Source organism: Poecilia reticulata, linkage group LG5 (genome assembly GCF_000633615.1).
Source record: "Poecilia reticulata strain Guanapo linkage group LG5, Guppy_female_1.0+MT, whole genome shotgun sequence".
Lineage (NCBI taxonomy): Eukaryota > Metazoa > Chordata > Actinopteri > Cyprinodontiformes > Poeciliidae > Poecilia > Poecilia reticulata.
The window spans coordinates 22,873,576-22,893,939 of record NC_024335.1 but is presented as its reverse complement, the minus strand read 5'-3'; the positions used below and the strand labels follow the sequence as shown (position 1 = coordinate 22,893,939).

Genomic DNA, 20,364 nt, shown 5'->3' with positions numbered 1-20,364 from the left:
TACAACACACAAACTCAAAGTTATTCCGACACTATATATACACCGACCTTCACCGTCAGTTTCACTTACGGTTCCATTTACCGAGATAAGAAAACTACAAAATTGTATTATTTTACAGAAAAATCAACTCAGAATCAAGATAACTAACAACAAATTTCATAATTTTATTTGTTCATTTTTACTCTTTTTCCTAGTAACAACTATACCCATAATGCACTGCGTTCAAAAGCGCGATATTATTGGCGGAGAGTATCACGTGATAACTATTCACGCTTTTACCACATTATTAGTCCAGTAAATACTTCTAGCAATATCTGAAGCTGTTTAGATTTTCATGCTTTAATTTTTGTTTGCTTGAATATGAGAAACAATTTTTAAAGACCCCATGAAACTCAATACAAGTTTAATAATGTAGTTTCCTTCATGTCCACAAGATGGTAATCGCGGTACGGAAACAGGTTTGTGACCATCTGTTTTTACTTGGCTTTATGTTGTTACGCCAATTTGAGCATTTCTTACATATGGTGCCTGGTAAAAGCATCCATGCTACTTGAACTATTCCAAATCTTTTTCATGCTACGATCACAGACTTTTTTATTTTCCACCTGTGTGTAATTTAATTTCTATGAATACAGCTGTCCTGTGAAGGCGTTAGGGGACTGTTAGAGAACATTAGTGAACAACCACAGTAAATTATTTAAAGAGTTGTGTGTAAACCAACATTGCATATTTAGGAAAGCACTATATTATCTGAGAATCGAAAATGTTTGTTGCAATGCAAACCTACAAAGACAAACATTTTTTGGCCAACATGCAAAATGTCACAACCAACATGGTGGTAGGAGAATCATTATGCAGTGGGGATACTTGTCTTCAGCAGAAACATTAAAGCTGGGTAGAGGTGATGATAGATGGAACAAAAGTCTGGGAGATTGAGAATGAAAACTTGCTAAGGGCTGCAAAAGAAACTGATCAGAGGTTCATCTTGTAGCAGACACATAAACATGCACTTGACAATTTATAGCAAGTCTTAAACTTCTATCCCATCACACAACTTGAGCAACTTGGCAAAGAAGAATTAGAAAAATATTTCAATGTCTATTTGTGCAAATCTGACAAAGATTAGGTTTTTATTGGTAGAAAAAAGTTGAAAGTCATTATAAATATAATTATAAACTATATTGTTTTGGTCTGTCATACAGAATTCCAATAAAATATATTAAAATTTGTGGTTGTTCCAAAACATAATATTAAAATGTGGTCTCAATGGACTGTAAATTACATACAGAAATACACTGAGCACAGACTAAAACCAATAACCTAACATTTCATCAACTCAAACACCAACAAAAAAATGCAGAGGTTGGTGCTTTTATTTAAGAACTCACCATCCCTTGATTATTTTAATTAGCATAGAATTAGGTAAATTTATGTATAAAAATCATTTACATTATTTTATTGCACAGTATTACCCTCAAGTGTATTCATCCCTAAACCACTTAGCAATATTTTAAGTGTGACCTAAGTGTCAGCTGTGTCTCCCCTTGTCATTCAGATCAGTAGCAAAAACAATACGTACTTTGCATAGTTCATAATGTGTACAAAATCAGAAAAAAAAACACATATTTTTTTTGTAGTGTCAGAAATTCTGACGCACCAAGTATGGAGATGACCCTTATTACTTCATTATGCCCTCTTCGGTGTACCAAATAAGAACCTCCTGCGCTTTTCTCTTCAGACCGAGGGCGGCCATTCCAAGGGCCCGGCTGCCTCCCGACACTTTAGCTTCTACAAGCAGAAAAAGGCACCTTCTTCACATCAAATCAGTTCATTTACATATATTGTATAACTGGTCGTATTAAACAATTTAACTGAAAATAAAATTACCGTCATAGTAATAGAGAAAAGCTATTCCCACAGCAAAGCCGAAACAGCCTAGGAAAAAGAGAGGACCTGCAAAGTGTACATAGGAATACAGAGGTCAGCTTTTAGTCAGGTTCGTTCCATGATAGATAACATTCTGTATAAATAATGCACTTATTACATTATTAAGAGTTGTTTCACTCTGAAGTTCATTGACATCTTAAAACAAAGGCAAATTGTAATGTAAAAAATCAATGTAGATATGTAAAATATTGATTTATTAGTCTATAAAATAACCATTTCAGAAACATAAACAACTTTAGACATTAAATTCTTCTTCAGAAAATAAAAAAAAAGGCTGAAAGCCATCAGTATGTGGAATACTAGGTCCTCATAACGTCATGAGGCATAAAGGCAAAAGGCATAGAAATAATTTGCGTGGTGAAATATGAGCTTATGTAGCTGCGGCAAATGCTTGCAAAGTGGAATCTTTGTGTCTCCTAACATTGCTTACGCAAACTGAAAATGCTAACAACCCAAACACAGAGAGAAAACCTGCATAGGTGTCACATTACCTCTGTCGTTCAGAACGCTTCCCTGTGAGTGGATCTGTGGACTTGTGAGTGGATTCAAAGGATCTGGGATATGGATGGAGCAAAATATTAAAAAGTCTCAAGAAATATTTTTGAAACATCTAAACAACTAACTGACGTATGACCCGAGATAAAATTGTTTTGACAAACCTCTGAGGCGTAGCCGTGTTGGCAAGCTGTAGTATACCTCCTCCACATGGAGGTGGAGCGCTCTGTAAAACTCCCTGCAGGCTTCATCACCTTTCCCCTGGAGATGTGTCAGGAGTTCACCCAGGCGGACGCTTGTTGGTACGTCCAAATTTCTGAACTGACAAACAAATGCGCGTACTTTTTCTCAGTTGTAATCAAACTGTAGTTTGTGGGCTCTCGTGTCACGCATTCAAATGTTTTAAATATCTGCAGAAAGTCTTAAAATAGTCACTAATTACCAGTTTTACAGAGAGAGAGACATGGCACAGACATACATTTATTTACTCCCCCACTCTTCAAAATGGAAAACACAACATGCCGTCAAAGGAGACAGAACATGAAATGCCTGCATTAATGTAGCTAAAGGTCTTATTATGCTCATACCTAGTCAGAGCAACATTTACAAAAAAAATTGAAACAACTTTATTGTCACCAGGCACAGTGACCAGGATGGAGAAGTCAAAATAAACCATCAACGCTCACTGGGACAGAAGTGAGGCATTTTGGGGTCACCCGATGTAATAATAACCAATTATTTTAAGGATTTTGCGTACATTTTTCGGTCGTGGTGCAAACAGCCTGGTGTGATTAAGACAGTGAACGCATCAGTGGGACTTACTCTCGTGGCCTCCTTGTCGGTGAGGATCTGCGGGTAGATTCTGTTGAGCTGCAGGATGAGTTTGTCCACCAGCTCCGTGTCCAGTCTCTGCTCAGCTCTGAGGAAGACAGTGTCCTCTAGCAGCTGCTCGCGAAAACTATCTGTCAGTAGCAGAGAAAAGTAAATTAATTTTTCAGCTGTCAGATAATAAACTAGCTTTCAATTAAATAAAAAAAAAAGCTAAAAGAGAATACATTTGAGCATTTTCGAAAGCGTTTTTGTAGCGCGTAAAAGTTTCGTGGGGCATCTGAAAACCTGCCGAATTAAACCTTTATTAATAAAAAGTTCAGACTCGGGCTCCACTTCTGTCAAATGGGTATTTTGAGAACTTTTCAGAAAACAAAACATTGACATTTCACCGTCTTTGACCAAGCGAGACAAAACGCCACGACGGCACTGGTGCGGTAATGGCCGTCATATGGACGTGACGGACAGGGTATAACATTGCAGACGGGAAGATTCGTGGTAAAATGAACTTTTATTTCGTTTTATTAGTCAAAGAAAGGCACAAACCTCCCATTGTAGAATGAGTCCCCTCTCTGTCCTCTGTTTGGACACACCCTCTGACGTCACCACGTCGCTAAAACTGAACGTCAACGTTCTCCAAAAAAGGGAGACTATTTTCAGCTCAACAGCCAGAGGGGGTAAACAGTTCTGTACGTTACTGTAGGCATTTAGTTTTCAAATTAAGCGGATATTCATTTGCTTTTAGAAAAACCTGATCATAATTGTCAATAAATTTTAAATACATTTTATTTGAGTAGTTCTTGACTTTCTTTCATCTTCAGATGGTTATTCAGTAAATATTTGTACGTAAATGTTTTTATTGTTTCACTATCTAATTCTATCAGTGGGACTTTTAAAGTGGGACTTTTAAAGCAAACCAGTTAAAGAAGTGCAAACAGTTCTTTGAAATACAACTTTTTCTGCTGATTGGTTCTTAGCACTTGTTGATATGTAGTATTAGGTGGGTTAGTTTAAATTTATAAGGCCTCTAGATTTGAATGATTTCATGATTGGGCAAAACAGACAATTATTGTCAAGTGGAAGAAGACAATGCATGTTTGCTTGTTTTTTTTTGCAGTGCACATTTTTACATCCTTTTTGTGGAACCACATCTTTTGGACTGTATCAGCTTTTCTAGGGTCTGAAAGATGCTCACATTCTTTCATTCAAAAAATATTGTAAGATTGGATGGAAAGTATGTGTGAGCAGTAATTTTCAAAATGTTTCCATGGACTCTAAACTGGATTTAGACCATTAGAATTTACCTTGATCGAAACCATCCTTTGTCAATGTTTATTTTTCTTAATTTGGTTCTCTACAGTTTCTCTGCCAAAAAAAAGGGATCCCACAGCCTAATACTGCCACTACCATGTCTCACCTTTGGCAAAAAATGCCTTGAGAAGGATTTCATAGCCTTTGAACTTCACATTTTGTCACACTACAAACAACTGTGAATGCATTTTACTTGTATTGAAAGCAATATACCAACACAAAGCAGTACGAAATCATAAAGAGAAATTTCTTTTGACAACTAAATACAAGGTGGCTTTCACGGAAAACATAAATTTGCTGAAATTACACCCAGGGACAGCATGAGACGGGGCTAAATGCAAATTTACATAACACACATCACATTTCTTTTTGGGGAAAACTTAATATTTTTTCTCCCTCTTGACAATTATGTGCGTTTTTTTGTAGGTTTATAAAATAAAGCACTAATAAAAACAAGCATTTTTGGTTGTAACAAAAGGAAAACAGGTGATTAAACTTGAATACTTTGGCTTGGCTGTGTATCCGCATGTTAGGAAATAAACTTTTAAAAGTGTTCAGCACTAAAGACTGGAAAGGCCAGTAACTCAAATAAACACAAAACTCCTCAGAGCTGTGAAAGTCAGGTTTATTTCTTCACCAGCTATAACTGGAGGTAGTAACAGAAGCCAACAAACAAACTTTGCTAGTACGTCTTTGTTTTAAACAAGAGCTCATCCATCATTACTTTGTAACCAGGCAGCTAAATCTGAACTCCCTCATTTACCAAGAGAACAACGAATCCTGTTATCTGGACAGACACAAATAAATACAATTGCAGTCACAATAAAACATGTAAAAATTAATACTTTTAAAAAGCACAAACACTTTTTTTTTTATTCAGCCAGGATTGCAAATTGCACTTGTACAAACAAAACACACAATGGCACTGCACTTGATACTGTATGACCAAAATGCAAATACAAAAAGATGTATTAAAAAAGTACTTAAAAACCTCTTCAGGAATAAAATCTGAATGAATACTAGTATGTTTTATTAACTTATACAGCTTTAAATAAATTTGCATTAAAATACTGTTCCTCAGTCATTACGAGGAACAGTAATGACTGGTCCTCGTAAATCAGTCCATGACTGGGTTTACTCATGGACTGAGTAAACCCAGTCCATGTGCAAAAAATTGGCACAGCTGAATTTTTGCCACATTTTTGCCAAGCTGATTACAAAACCAAATCTGCTCTCCACTCCATCACCCTACGTTAGGGTTATAACAATATGTAACATCAATTCCTGAAAACTTATACCTGGTCAGCACATTGGTTGCTCCGTTACCGGCTATGATTAAAAATAAAACAAAAAAGAAAACGGATCAAGGCGAAAGAAAACAGGGCTTGTGAAACTCCTTCGTCTCTTTCGTTCGAATTTTACCCAATAGGACAAATAGTTTTGTTTTTAAAAACTAACAATCTCCTACTTCACTGCTAAAAATAAATTAGGTTACAATATATTCAGAGAGCTCAATGTTTGACCAGGGAGCAGGTGGGAAAGCATACATCTCAGTTAAAAATACTGAATAACACAAGCATAATTTAAAGAAGGAATCTGTTAGGAGGAATAAGTAATAAAAAGTGCTCAGTTGTGGTAACAGACAAACGTAATCAGCGAGGAATCCATCTCTGCCCTTCCTCTGGTTCAGCAATCAGTGGTGCATTTACTTGGATGACTGATGAAATCCAAAGGGACGCTGGTGCGTCGGGTCGCTTTCCTCCCTCACATTGTGACAAAAACTGCATTAAGTGTTACGGCACCCTGCTATAATGTTCTTGGCAAATACTGGTGGCTGAGTTCTCGTCTTTGTAACCTGGAGTGTGTCAACAGTCACACTGACGGACTTTTTCTTTGTTTTTAAGGTCACTTGTCTTGACTGGTTTACTGCAATGGAAAAGAGAAAATGATCAGCGTTTCAGCTTCTACTGACATCTGAAGTTTAAGAATAAAATGGACACTACTGGAAATATCTGAGGCAAACAAACAGGAATGCGAGGAAATAAATAACTGATTTTATCACAAAACAAGAATTACAAGAAGATTTAGGAAATGAATCACTGCATTTTGTAGAGTAACTAATGACTTCTGTGCAATTACAAGGCTTTCATTTAATACTGAGGATTGAATGTATTACTGGAAAGTTGCTGTACTTTATCCTTTTTTCTTTTTAGAGCACAAATTTGTTACAGAACATGCTTGGCAAGAGAATAATGGCAATATTTTAGAAATCTATGGTCATGAAAAAAAAAAACACAGTAATGTTATCCATATTAATCAATTCAGCTGTTGATATAACATCCTAAACGCAGTCTGCAATGTAAACTGTATCTGTTATTAAAAAGTACCTAAAATTGCTAGTTATATTACAGTTACATATTTCAGTGATTTTTAGTTTTGTGTTTTACTCTCACTTGATCCCACTGTACTTTTAGCTCTTATTTTCAGCTTTATTTCATTTTGAATCCTCTTTAAATACTGTACACGAGGTCAACATGAGGTCCAGTTACAGCCTACATTTCTTGCGGATTACATTTTAGAGATCATCTGAAATAGATTCAGGACTAAATGTTAGTCAGAAAATGAACAATGTGCTTATTTAAAAGTTGTTTCAAGTATTATAAACTATATAAATGCACATTTAAAAACAACTGTTGTTCCTTCACCCTGTAAGTAGATGCTGTATGTTCTCCTAGTAAATAGACAAATATTCAAACCCAACAGATGATTAATAATTGCAGAAAAAGATCAGGAACCTGGTGTTAGAAGTTTTAGCTACAGCAAAGATGGCCAAGCAGAAGAAATAACATCTTAAGCTCTGGAAATGTAAAAAGCATCTCATTTGCTGTGAGTCCTGCAGTTTACCTTCTGACTTACATGGTGGCCGGAGGAAGCTCCCTTGCCCTTTGCTTTGCCCTTTCCTCCCGCCGCAGTAGCGCTGTTGCGGCGTGCCTGCTCGTGGTCGAACTCCAAATCCTCGAGGCGCTGAGTTAAAGCCAGTTTCTGCTGAATAGCCATCCGTAACAGTGAGTTCAGCGTCTTCTTCTCGTCCTCAGCTGCAGCCAGCTGCCTCTGCATGTCATCCAGCTGGGTCACATACTCATCGCATCTGAGAAAGAAGAAGAAGAAGAAGAGGAGGTTTAGAACGACGTAGGAGAGGGGAAAAAAGGAAGATGGCATGGATGCACATTTCTGCCAGTAGGGGGAGGAATGTTATTTTATTCCCAAGACAACTTTTCCAGATGGAAGGATGGATTTTCTGCAAGCTGAGTCAGTATTACATCAGACTGCTCCCACAATGCTTTGTGTCTTTATAGATAGAAAGACAACATAATTATAAAGGAAAAGCTCTGAGATTCAGATTTTATTTAGTCGTTTAAAAAAAAGCAATATCAGAAAATTCAGAGGTGCTAAATAAGAACTACTATGTCATCTGGAGCTGCTTTTAAAATTTAAATGCTGACAATATGTATGCACACTGTTGGCAAGTCTCATGATTTTCCTTCATGTTTGAGTTGAATAGGGAAAGTTACCGGTGCCACTTAACAAATTACAATATCTAAAAGCTTATTGATTTATAAAAAAAAAACTATAGAGAATGAATTTTGATCATTCTGGTGCCTCTCACACTCCAAATAAAAAGCAAAATTTACTTGAATCTAAAAAAGCAACAGTCTTTCTTTTTCTCTTCAGGAGTGGATTAAAACAACGAATGCCACAGTTGTAGCTCATGTTCTGCTTTGATTCATAATCATCTCAAAGGTTCAGTTATTCCTGTTCCTTGTGCACCTTTTGCCACCCCAGTTTTTTCTTCCACTCAATTTCACATTAATGTACATTTATAGCTCTCTCAGGACACCATGTTTTTTTTTTAGCCAAATCTTATTGTGGCCAACTTTCTTTCCTCAGACAGAAGTCTACCCCAAAACTGTGTAGGCCAGAAGACGTCTCTCATTTTTCACTAATCTTTTGAAAATTCTAATTTCCCGAGAAAGTGAATTTGGGGTTTTTATGCATGCAAAGCCTACACTTATTAACCTTAACAGACCTACAGAAAATTGTTGCCAAATACTACTGAGTGTAATAAATCAATATCAGAGTTTCACTTTTGCAATAAATTAGTGACGTATTAGCTAATTATCTTTTCAATTATATTACCATCTGTCTGAGGTAAGCTATGGTCAAAAGTAATAGTTTGTTTTAATATGCTTATTCTCTCTTCTGCTAAGAAGTGGTAAGGACCTTAAACGACTGTCTTCACATTTTACCTTGTAGCAAACATGGCTCGAAGAGAGGAGAAAGTAGCCGCGTCCTCCTTTAGAGCCTTGAGTTCATTCCGGAGCTTCATCATCGTCTCGGTAACCATGGCCTTCTCACTGTCATATTTGCTCTTGAGGTTGGCCAGGGCGACTTCTGCTGTCTAAATGGACGTTTTACATTTACATTAATTACTTGCGATTCTGAAAACTGTGACAGACGATACATATGAGACAGATGGGAAATGTAAAATCCTCCTCTGACCTGTTTGTTGGCCTTCAGCACAGCTCTGAGAGTGGCAATTTGTTCCCTTTTGGTGCTGAGGAGCGACTTGAGTTTGAGAATCTCCTCCATGCAGGCCTCTTTGTCTTTGTCTGCCACGGCGCTCAGCTCCAGGTTGGCGAGCCTCTGACGGGACAGCTCTGTGGTCCGGTCCACCGCCTGCTGCAGGTGGCGGATCTGGTCCCTGATGATGGCTACCAGGTTGTAGATGTTCATGGGCTCAGGGCGATGCTCTGGAGCTGCAGCGGTCACCAGAATGCTGCAGGACTCGGACTTTCCATTGTCGTTCTCACCCATCAGCCCGCTGGTGAGAAGCACAGTCTGCTGCTCCTTCCCTTCCTGCCCTCGTCTCACCAAGGCTTTGCCGTCTTTGTAGTAGTCAAGCATGACCCGGTTGGGAGTCTCGTTGTTGCACATGCACACGTGGTTGTAGAGATTGGCCAGCTCTTCGCTGAAAGCTATGAGCTCATCCTGGGCAACGTTGAGGCTCCCGAGGGATTCTCCTGCAGCCGCCGTGGCCAGACGGAGCTCCTTCTCCAGGCGGGACACCTCCGCTTTGTCCGCTTGGTTAATCCTCTCCAAAGAGAACAGCTTTGACCTGAGGTTTTGGACGTCGTTCTCCAACCGCGCTCGCTCGTCTTCGTACTTGGTTCGACACTCCTCGTACTGAGCCCTCAGCGTCTTCAGCTCCTGCCTCAGTTCTCCGGCTTCGGAAACGGCCACCGTGTACTTGCACTGCAGGATCTCCGGCCCGTTGATGTCCAGCTCGTAATAATCTCCGTCGTCGTGGCTGTCCCTGTCTTTCTCGGTGTCGAGGGCAGACTGGCGCTCCTTGCTGGCCTGGAGTTTCCGCATGGCGCTTAGGTTTTCAGTCAGCCTGTTGACGGTCTCCTTCTGCTCGGACACCGTGCCGTAGGCCTGCTCCAGCTGCTTCTGGCTCTCCTGCAACGAGTTCATCAGGGCCATCTTCTCCCGCTCAATCTGACGCACAAACAAAATAAACCTCGTAAATGACGCGGGTCACCATTTCTCTTAATAAATATCTATTCAATCCCATACGAGAAAGTTTGTGTTACTAACCACTGCTGGTACTAATCTGCTCAGTCTCATAACACAAACTTATTTCTGTCAGGATCTTTTTCAATCATTGTTGTTGAGACTTTTAGTTTCTCAATATGTTATCGAACTGTTCTGTTGCCCATCATTAAGGCACAGCTTCAACCACAGATCAGTGCAGAACTAAATATAATTTGATAAGTTTAGAAGTGATAATTCTGGAGTGTTGAAAGAATGAGACACTGAAACTCTATATAATTAGATTTCATTTTCATAACGTCTTAAAATTAATGGTAAAGTAAAGTCCTGGCTTCGTTCACACTATCAAACCACCACGTTGTTAGGAACGGTAAACAAACTATTCCAAGCAAAATTCATTTTTGATTAAATAAGCCAAAAAACATGGCTTATTTAACATACTGCTTTCAGAGAAAATAAAACAATTACACTCAAAGCGCATCTCAGCATCAAATACCTGAGCAAGCTGCTGCTTCAGCTTCTGTATCTCAGAGATGTTGAGCTCACTCAGCAGGTCATCCACCAAGCTAGGAGCCGGCTTGAAGGCCTCTCCTCTCTTGTTCACCAGCGCTCTGTTGTCCTCGTCGCTGTCGCCCATCTTCACCAGGCCGTTCTCGAAGCCTCTGATCAGATCGTCGTTGTCAGGCTCGTGGATGGTGGAGGGATCCTCGTGGAGTTTTGGGTTGTCGATGGAGATATTAAAAGAGCTGCTGTACACGGACCCCCCAATGGTCATGTAGTGGGAGAGCTCTTTGCGCAGCGTGGCCTTCTGCTCGCGCTCCGTTTTAATCGTCTCTAAGGCTTCTGTGAGCTGCCGCTCGGCGATTTCTCTCAGACGCATAGCATCCTCCAGCTGGCTTTGGACACACTGAGAGTCCTCCTCCAGCCGACGGATCTCATGCTTAAGACCTTCGAACTCCACCTGTACACATTGTCAAATTATACATAAAGCAAGAATTTCACTTTGCTGAGTGAGGTTTTCTGTAATTGTGCTGACAGGCAAAAGGAACTTCAGAGTTTTCCAAAAAACCAACAACAGAAGCATTAAAGATTTTTAGATGAGGAGTGCAGGAGAAAAAACACACCAAGTAAATCATGTTTCTAAACTTTTTTTTTAAATGTCAAATTATTTGTGTATCAACCTTTATTCATGTTGAGAACAGAGCCACTACATGCCAATTTATCCACATTTATCTAATGGAGGAAATAAATTCAATGCAAAAAATAATTGTGAACAAAATCAGCAGAGTCAGGAGAGTTTGCACCCTGCAATGAATCAACACTTTCAAACATCCCTGCTCTAACATCTCACCAGGATAGAGAAAACAGAAAAAGGATCTTTGAAGATTCCCATCATTTCTATTCTGTAAAATCCCTCCAGGTCGTCCGTTTATGCTCTCCTCTCTTCAGCTCACTTCTCAGGTTTTCAATAGGATTTATGTTTAGGGACTGAGACGGCATGGCAAAAATCAATGTTTGTTACCAGGCACGGCGTTTAGACATACCAAGAAAAGTGCAATATGTGGTTCAGCTAAAACAGTTTTCTCTTAATGCAGAATTTGTTTCCTTCACTGAACTCAAGTTAAAAGGTCTCAAAAATTTTAAACCTCTTTGACCAGGTTACTAACAAATTTGTCTAACTATGCACATATTTCTTATATCATAAATTTTACCTCCGAACATTTGATGAAACCAGTTTATTTAACAACATAAGACTATAAGCATCTGCTTCATTTCTGTAGTAGCCGATGTGTGTCACTGTCTTAGTCGTAACACAGTAAAAGAATCAGATTCACGTGCAAGAAATTCATGACCATCATCCATTTTTGGGACTTTGCTCGTCTCACCTGGTTCTGCCGCAGAACAGACACCTGTTTCTGCAGGGAGATGTTCTCCTCCTCCAGCTCAGTGTAGTCCTGGAGAAGTCGAGCTTCCCGAACTTTATACTCTCTGATGTCGTCTCGAAGCTGAACCCGCTGCAGCTCTGCCACATCCGAATTCTGGACAGAAAAAGTGTCAGAACAGGAATAACTTTATGTTTCTGCAGCTGGACACTGGATATACTTTAGTTATTGTGGGAACTATCAACTCATTCCAGATCAAATTAGGATCACCGTGTAACACAGAGCACAGGTTGAGACTTGGAGAGGAAATGACAGCAGGAGGACTCTGTCCACTTAATAACTCAGGCTACAAAGAGACTTTTGAGGACATCCTCTGTTTTACTAACTATGGACCATTACGTCACATTTCCTCCTGGACAAATTCAGAACTGACCCCTTTGTTGTTTCAAACACTACTACCTCGCTAGGGGGAAATTACTGTGGTAACACTTTATTTGAAGGGGGTGAATAAGACTGTCATGACACTGTCATAAACATGACATCTGTCATGAACATGAATAAAACATGAATATTTATGACTATTGTCATAAAGCGTCATTCGGTAAATTATAACACTGTTAATACAAAGTTGACATTATTGAAAATGTCTTTGTTATGACAGCTTGATATTAACCAAGAAATCATTACTGTTATAAATTTGTTATAAAAGTATTACTGATTGCACTTTAAAAATTAGGTAACTTTATGTTATTAAAGCTAAAGTTTAAACAGTAATGATTTCTTGGTTAATGTCAAGTTGTCATAACAAAGACATTTTGAATGTCAACTTTGTATTAAAAGTGTCATAATTTACCGAATGACACTTTATGACAACAGTCATAAATATTCATGAAGGTTTATTCATGTTCATGACAGGAGTTATGTCATGTTTATGACAGTGTCATGTTAGTCTTATTCACCCCCCTTCAAATAAAGTGTTATCATTACTGCCTTACAATACAAATAAATAAATCTTGAAAACTTTGATCCCATTTTGTGAACTCAAAATGCATTTCTGTCAAACTGCTTTTATTTTGATTGCCAGAATATTCTCCAGGAATTATTCCTAAGGGGAGGAATAACCTTTCATTCATAATATACCTTTTCCTCAAAGGAACCAGGAGCTGAAAAAAAAAAGTTCTGGGAAAGAGATTTTCTTCACTGGTGAAGCACTTTTCAGATTACTGGGGAACGACGGACTGTAGCCAACCCAAATGGACAAAACTGACAAGTTATTTCATGACTAATCTAAAACACAACACAAAGCATGCTAATTGAAAAGTTTTAATGCATTGAGTTGCTCTGTGTTCTCTTATTGAGATGGACAAGAAGATGCAGCAGCTGATTGTGATTCCAGTGAATTAAATCAACAGTAAAAATACAATTAAGCCTGTCTCTTTGCTTCATTGGGAAGTCTTAAAATTGCTGCTTTTACTTGACTGTTTAGAATAGCGGTTCTCAACGTGGGCGGTACCGCCCCCCAGGGGGCGTTCAGAGGCCGGCAGGGGGCGCTGGCGGACATTTTTACAAAAGGGGGGCGCTGGGATGCCTTTGGGGGGCGTTTGGTCGAAGGTAAACTTTACACCTTAAATCCACAACAATACCAGTTTAGACTTTGAGCAACTTGGTAAAAATGTATTGTGTAACATTAAATCATGCTTGGCTGCAACGGTATCGATGGCAGCTCTTCTTCTATTCAGTGTTTGTAGCTTCATGGCGCAGCTCCGCTCCGCATCAGTTCAGCGTTACACCGGCTGATGACGCTGCTGTGATTCACTTTGTCTGGTATTTATGTAGGCTACGTTTTGGCAGTTCTGTGATCATGTCAAAGCAGCAATTTATATTCAAAAGTGTTTTATTTCCGTTTGAAAGCAGCCTGCTACCATGGAAGAACAACAGAAAATCGCTCTTAATTACTAAAATCACGATGCCTTCACTTTGTATCCCTCTGAAAAATGAACCCATTTAAATAAAGAAATCCGTCCATGGGTGATACCACGATAGAGAGCGTTCATTTTATAGCGTTAACACGGTGCTGTAAGTGGTCCAACGTGAAACGGGTGTGATGGAACAACGGTACCACAGCACTTTAAAATTTCAATAATCAGAATGCCGTAATTGTTTCCGTTGTTTTAAAAGTTTTATGTCAGTCTGCCTTTTCACCAAAGATATGTTTCCCGACCGCCCTGCATCTTAGGGAGTTAAAAAAAAAAAAAAAAAAGCCGAGCACATTGCGCAAAATTCTGAAACGTGGGCAAAACGTAGCGACAAACTAGATGTGAATTATGGCATAAAAACAGAGAATCCGACGCTGAACCGTGAAAAATCAACACATGATGTGAAAAACATGACGATTAAGCGGCGCAGCAGGTGATGAATGAATATTACTGATGATCAATAAACAATAAAATAAATCTAGCAACAGGAAAGAAACTAAAGTGAACATAGCAATAAACCGAGAGAAGATAATACTAATCAAATGAAACTAAATGGAAATGAATGAAAAACAAAATGCAAGAATAAACTAAGAAACTAAAGTAAATACGGAGGAATAMACTGGTATGGCAAGACCTTTYGAGCAATAATTAATACAGAGGASTGTATGGCAAAAATAAACAGACACTATTTCCAGATAAAAGGTAAAATAATATTGTTGAAGTGCCATGGGCAGGGGYGCAACTACACATTATTCAGGTAGATGCGAAAACATAAATCGGCACAACCCCACAAAGGAGCGTAGAAACATACGCTCGCCCCCACCCCAACCCCCCTCCTCCAGACGCCGATACGTTTAGGGCAAAACTCGCTACATTTACCTCGTTATGTGCGCGAGGTGAAGGAGCGTAAGGCGCGCTGAAGTGTATGGGAAAACATAATCGGTGCGCCGATTCAAAACATCTACAATAATGATAGTAACATTAATAATAAAATAATAGTCAGTGCAAAGTAGCCTACAAATTTTTTGGTGGGGGGCGGTGAGGGACCTGGAGAAGGGCTAGAGGGGCGCTGGCCCGAAAAAGGTTGAGAAACACTGGTTTAGAAAATGTTCATATAGATAAAAAAGAGATTTAATAAAAACCCATGCAGGAATTACTCCATTCTAAAAAAAAAAAAAAAAAAAAAAAAAGGAGAGGTTTACCTCTCTCATTTCGAGAGCAATGGCAGACAGGCGATCATTTTCTGCTTGAGCACTTGAAAGAGACGCTTTGGCCTGTCGGAGCTCATTCTGCAAGTCCAGGACCTTCTGCTGGTACAGAGCTTCTTTACTGGCAGACTCCAGTATCAGCGACTCCTCCCTGCTCTCCCCATCTGCTGCCACCTTCCTGTGGGTAGAATGAGCCTGTCCAAATGCCTAAAGACAGACCAACACAGGAAACATGAAAACAAGCCGATTTCAACAAGGATTAAAAAAACAAAAGCTGTTTTAAGTTGCAGATTTAGTTGTACGTTCAAAAAATAATTTTTTATTAGTGAAAAATGAACGTGTTTAAATTCACTGGTGCCAAGAAAAGTAAACCTACCTTTTCAGTTTTATTGTCTCAAAAATTTGAAATCAAACAGCATATTTATAAAATCTAACATCAAGCTATAACTGGACAAATAAAGGACATTTTGAAAAAGTTTCCTTTATTTAAAAGAATATAATGCTTTATTTTTCGAAAATGACATAAAATCATGACGCACAAGTACTCCTCACAAATTGTTTTCTGTTCTTGAAGTAACTTTTCGCCCAATTTAGTGTAGTCCCCTCGATCCCATATTGTTCCAATTTACTGATTAAAATGCTGTGATTTATAATCAAATGCTTTTTTTTAATTTTATCTATAGAGTTAGTAATATCCTCAATAAATTTAATGAGTGCATGTGATACTGGTCGTTTACTTCAGACGTGATTTGAGGAACAAGCAGCGGTCTGCTGTCACGGTTGCTGCTGCTGGAGAGATGACTCCAGATCAACAGTCAGAGTCATAAGACACGATGCCAGTGACGGCAACAATACGTCGCTTAATTATTAGAGCGTGATGAGCAACGGAATAACCTAAAGTGGATGTAACTCAACAAGAGTTTACATCTCTGAAGTGGTCACTCATAGAGACTCTCAGAAGAGGGAAAAAAAACTAAGTTCCTCATTTTGACTTGATATTTAGCCTACTTAGTAAGAATGTATCAAACATATTTGGTATCAATGTTTGCTCTGACCACTGTGACAAAGATCAAGTCAACATTTAAGCTTCTGACTGCAAGTAAAACGCCTCACAATGGGCAATTCCCAACGCGGAGAAGCGGCGTGTGTCAGATGAGCTGGAGGACAGTAAAACAGAGCCATTACGCTGAATAATTCAGAGTGAGCAACATTCAGAAACTAGCAAGTACAACAGCTAAAAAAAGCCAAAGTGGAAGTCCTCCAGGGAGCAGTTCCTCTCCTGATAGCGTGGTTAGACGCTCCAAGAACACTCAGAGGGGAAAACCGAACTTCTCTTTTTAAAACTTGGTGTGACTTTTCCCACAAGTTAGGATCTTAGATGGCAAGTAAACAAAGACATAAGATGTGTTGATGTCTTTTTGCTTTGGGTTCATAGCAAACACAAATGATTAATCTATCCAGATAACGGAAAAAGTAAAATTAATTATTTCCATTTCATGAACAAAAAATGTATTTAAATGGACTGAACTTATATAATGCTTTATCCAATCATTTTTGACCACTCAAGGCACTTCACACTGGAGTCACATTCACCCATTCGCACTCACAAACACTCACACATTTATGCACCATTATGCAGCTCGGTAGGCAATTTGGGGTTGAATGCCTTGCCCAGGGGCACATCGACATGTGGCAGGACTAAGCTGGAATTGAACCTACAACCTTCCGATTGCAAGACGACTACTCTACCCACACAGCCACAGTCGCCCCAACATTACCAAGGTTTCATTACCAGCTACATTTGCTGTCTTGGTACTGTGACAAATGATATAAGCATATTATGTGCAGTGATATTTAGGTAATAATGAAAATATTGTGCAGCCTTATCTATCACACCACTTTCCTGTAGGCTATGAATTCAAGGCATGTACTGTTTGTATTGAATTTAACTCATAAACAGAATAGAAATAGAATAGAAATACTTTATTCATCCCAGACAGGAAATTACTGATAACTAACTTATAACTTATATTTTAAGAACATTTAAACCTGTAAAAAAAAAAATAATAATAATAATAACAGTTATTATTATCATTTCAACAATAATAAGTTGTATATGCCATAGGAAATATAAATATACTATAAAAATTATTGATGGATTTCTTAAGAAACAAAATGTAACATATCTCATTGTCAGAATTTAACATTCAACATTTAAATTGAATTTGTACGCAGGTTGAAATCGTCTTTGCTTCCAATAAATGCTTCTATTTTTAAGCTATCAAAACTTTTAAAATTTAATAATCTCACTTTTATTCTAATTTCATTGTCAAAGCAGAACATTTACTAAAGATTATTTTAGTGAATGTAATCCAGAATTATTTGATTTTAAGTCACAGGTTTCAATGTAAATTGAGGGATATATTTTGCACAGAATTTCAGCTTTCAAACGCTTCCATCTGTCCTATATTATATTATTTTATTTTTTTCTAGTTAAAGAAAATGTTGCTATCATGATACCTACTTTAGTATCTGCAGCTGCTGTTTACTGTGGTTGTATTGTAACCCTGAAGTGAGTTGAGCACGCAGGAAAAACATTGAAGTTTTCTGTAGTTATGAGCTGGAAATGTTCATCTAAACAACCCTTTGAAAAAAGAAGAAAGGGGAAGTGGATAAAACCTGATTAGGAGATATTATCTCACCAAAGATTTACTTGTCAGTGCTCAAAAGGAAATGTCTGCAGCATGTTTGTATTTTCAACCACCATCAGATTTTTCTTCAGAACTCGACCCCACAACAAAACAACAAACTAACTTTGCAAATACAATTGTCTCTCTTAAGTTACTGAGGTTGATTTGACTAGAGGGCTTTAGTTTTTACATACCAAGGGCAAGTGTGGGCAAGAGACCAAGATGTTGCTTCTTTGCCTACTTTTATAGCATAAGAAAAAACCCTGTTTAGCGGATCCCAACCCAGCTAACCTGCTAATAACCATTATTAAACATGCGCAGAACATTTGAACCACTATGTGCGATATTAACCAGGTTAACGTGCCTCCCGGTCACAGTTAGGGTTACCACTGACAGCCTGTCGGCACTTAAACATATCCGTCTGCGTGGCTTAGACCTCAGCTTACCTCCTTCAGCTGATCCAGCTCCTGTCGGACCGTCTCGTATTCCGTCTCCATCTCATCGAATCGCTGCTTGAGCTGCTGCTTCTCCTCCAGGACGGCCAGCCCGTACTCCGCCGCCTGGATCTTTTCGTGAGTTGTCTCTCGCAGCTCGCGGGTCAGACGGTCCACCTCGACTCGGAGCCACTGCGGCCCAGCTTCGGTCACCAGCACCGCCTCGGGATAGTCCTGCTCCTCCATAGACATCTTGGCGAACCGCCGATTCAAACCGTGACGGAACCCAGCCCTGACTTGGCTTTAACGGGAGCAGCCTAGAGGGGAAAAAAAAAAAAAAAAAAAAAAAAAAAATCTCGGAACGCCGCAAATCACTGTCCTCTTTGTTTGAACCGCATTGTCGCGGTTTGAATGGCGTTTTGCTCCTTCTGCTTTTCTTCCCCAGTCAGAGACGTCGAAATGCGTTTAAATTAAATAGTTTTGTCATTCTCGATGACTTTCCTCAGTATCTTCATGAGGCAGCCAGAGGAAACTTCTGTTGAGATCATCGATTGGAAAAAGCTCTCCGCACAGCTTTCAAATCTACGTGACTGTAGAGGGAATTGTAGTTTTGAAGGAAATGCTACTGTCACATTGACGGTCTGGTACAGCTGGGACGTTGACTTCAACTACCAGAGTGCATAGCGTGACTTCCAGAGGATACGTACTGACAACATAAGTTAATTCAAGGCTGCCATCTAGAGGTTTTACAATGAAACTACATCTATGTCCACGAAGCAGGTAATGCGTTAATTTTATCTACAGTTTTAAAGGTCGAAAACAAAATATTTACATCCAACTTAGAGCTGCCTTACCAGTTCCTCTGAACGTAATCATAGTTAAGTTTTAAGAGACATTTTAATGGGAGGTTTAAAGGTAGAAAGACAGCACAAGTGTGCCTTTGAATGTTGCAGAGCGCCCCCATAAGGTGAGAAATACAAAGAAAACTTTGACCTTTCAAGACCGCCATATGCAGAACCTGAGTTATTTTTCTAATGGCTAGATATGTTCAGGCTTATAAATCTGCAGTTAGACTTAAAAAAATAAATAAATACAGGAACTACAGCAGAGTGTAAAACCCTGTGTGCATGGCTTAATAATAGCAATAGCTATAAGTGGACTAAGTTGACTTGGTTGTGGCTTATACCTACAGTAAGTAAATATTAATTAAAATAAAAAATTTTAACTGAATGTATTCTGTTATACTAAAACATGAAAAAACTCACTATTTGATTTCCCTCCAAAGTCTTAATTTAAAAATATCAAAATTTTGAAGTAAATGTGAAAGCAAAACAACCTGATGAGGGACTTTCCTTTTGTCCCAACCCATGACTGAGTGGTTGAACCGGCTTCAGGAAGTTGTCAAATAAATGTTGATTGTCTTGCTGTTGTTGTACCGGCTTGGAGAGCTCTCCCAGCTACAGCTGAGCTTACATGGTATGTACACCTGTTCGCAAAGGTTTTTGCCACGATCTTTAACCTGTGTTAATGCTAAGCTATTTTCAGTGTCTTTATCTACATTTTAGTATTTTATTGCTTTACACTCAGCTCAGCGGTCTTTGGCCGCGCTGTGATTTTTTTTCTTATTAGTAAATCATGTTTTTGTTTCATCATTTTAGGAAAATGAAGGAACTCCTATTAACAACTTTTACAAACACTGTACGTATACTTTAGAAATTTGTAATTACAATAACTATGCAGTGGTGGCATACAGTTTCCTGAGTCAAATTGTGTTTTTATTTGAAGAATATTTTGACTCTGACTGATTATTCTTACTATTTTCAGACAAATATTACCATTTTTACTCGGTCTGCTTTGGTCTGGGATGTGCCATGGCACTCTATAGGCCATTTCATTGTAAGTATGTTCAGTATCCAAGTTGTTTAAAGGTAATTACTTATGTTCTATTATCCAGCTACTTCTGTAGACATTGCACTTCA

General features: G+C 38.7%; 2 protein-coding genes across 3 annotated transcripts; both read right to left on the bottom strand.

The window, feature by feature from the left end:
• Nucleotides 1-140: 140 nt before the first annotated feature.
• card19 (caspase recruitment domain family, member 19) lies at nt 141-3,901 on the bottom strand. The gene is made up of 6 exons (XM_008409692.1): nt 3,817-3,901; nt 3,265-3,404; nt 2,607-2,763; nt 2,439-2,501; nt 1,888-1,953; nt 141-1,788 (listed from the first exon to the last, which is right to left on the bottom strand). The coding sequence occupies exons 1-6, from the start codon at nt 3,821-3,823 to the stop codon at nt 1,679-1,681; spliced, it is 543 nt and encodes a 180-aa protein (XP_008407914.1). The 5' UTR covers nt 3,824-3,901; the 3' UTR covers nt 141-1,678.
• A 1,284-nt stretch (nt 3,902-5,185) lies between these two features.
• LOC103465118 (bicaudal D homolog 2 (Drosophila)) lies at nt 5,186-19,145 on the bottom strand. Of its 2 annotated transcripts, none has more exons than XM_008409694.2 (8): nt 18,398-19,145; nt 15,256-15,468; nt 12,081-12,233; nt 10,691-11,155; nt 9,142-10,140; nt 8,889-9,040; nt 7,486-7,729; nt 5,186-6,507 (listed from the first exon to the last, which is right to left on the bottom strand). In XM_008409694.2, the coding sequence occupies exons 1-8, from the start codon at nt 18,635-18,637 to the stop codon at nt 6,505-6,507; spliced, it is 2,469 nt and encodes an 822-aa protein (XP_008407916.1). In that variant the 5' UTR covers nt 18,638-19,145; the 3' UTR covers nt 5,186-6,504. The 2 variants fall into 2 exon arrangements, with proteins under 2 accessions (XP_008407916.1, XP_008407918.1); XM_008409696.2 differs by having other exon boundaries at nt 7,498-7,729.
• Between the last annotated feature and the right edge of the window lie 1,219 nt (nt 19,146-20,364).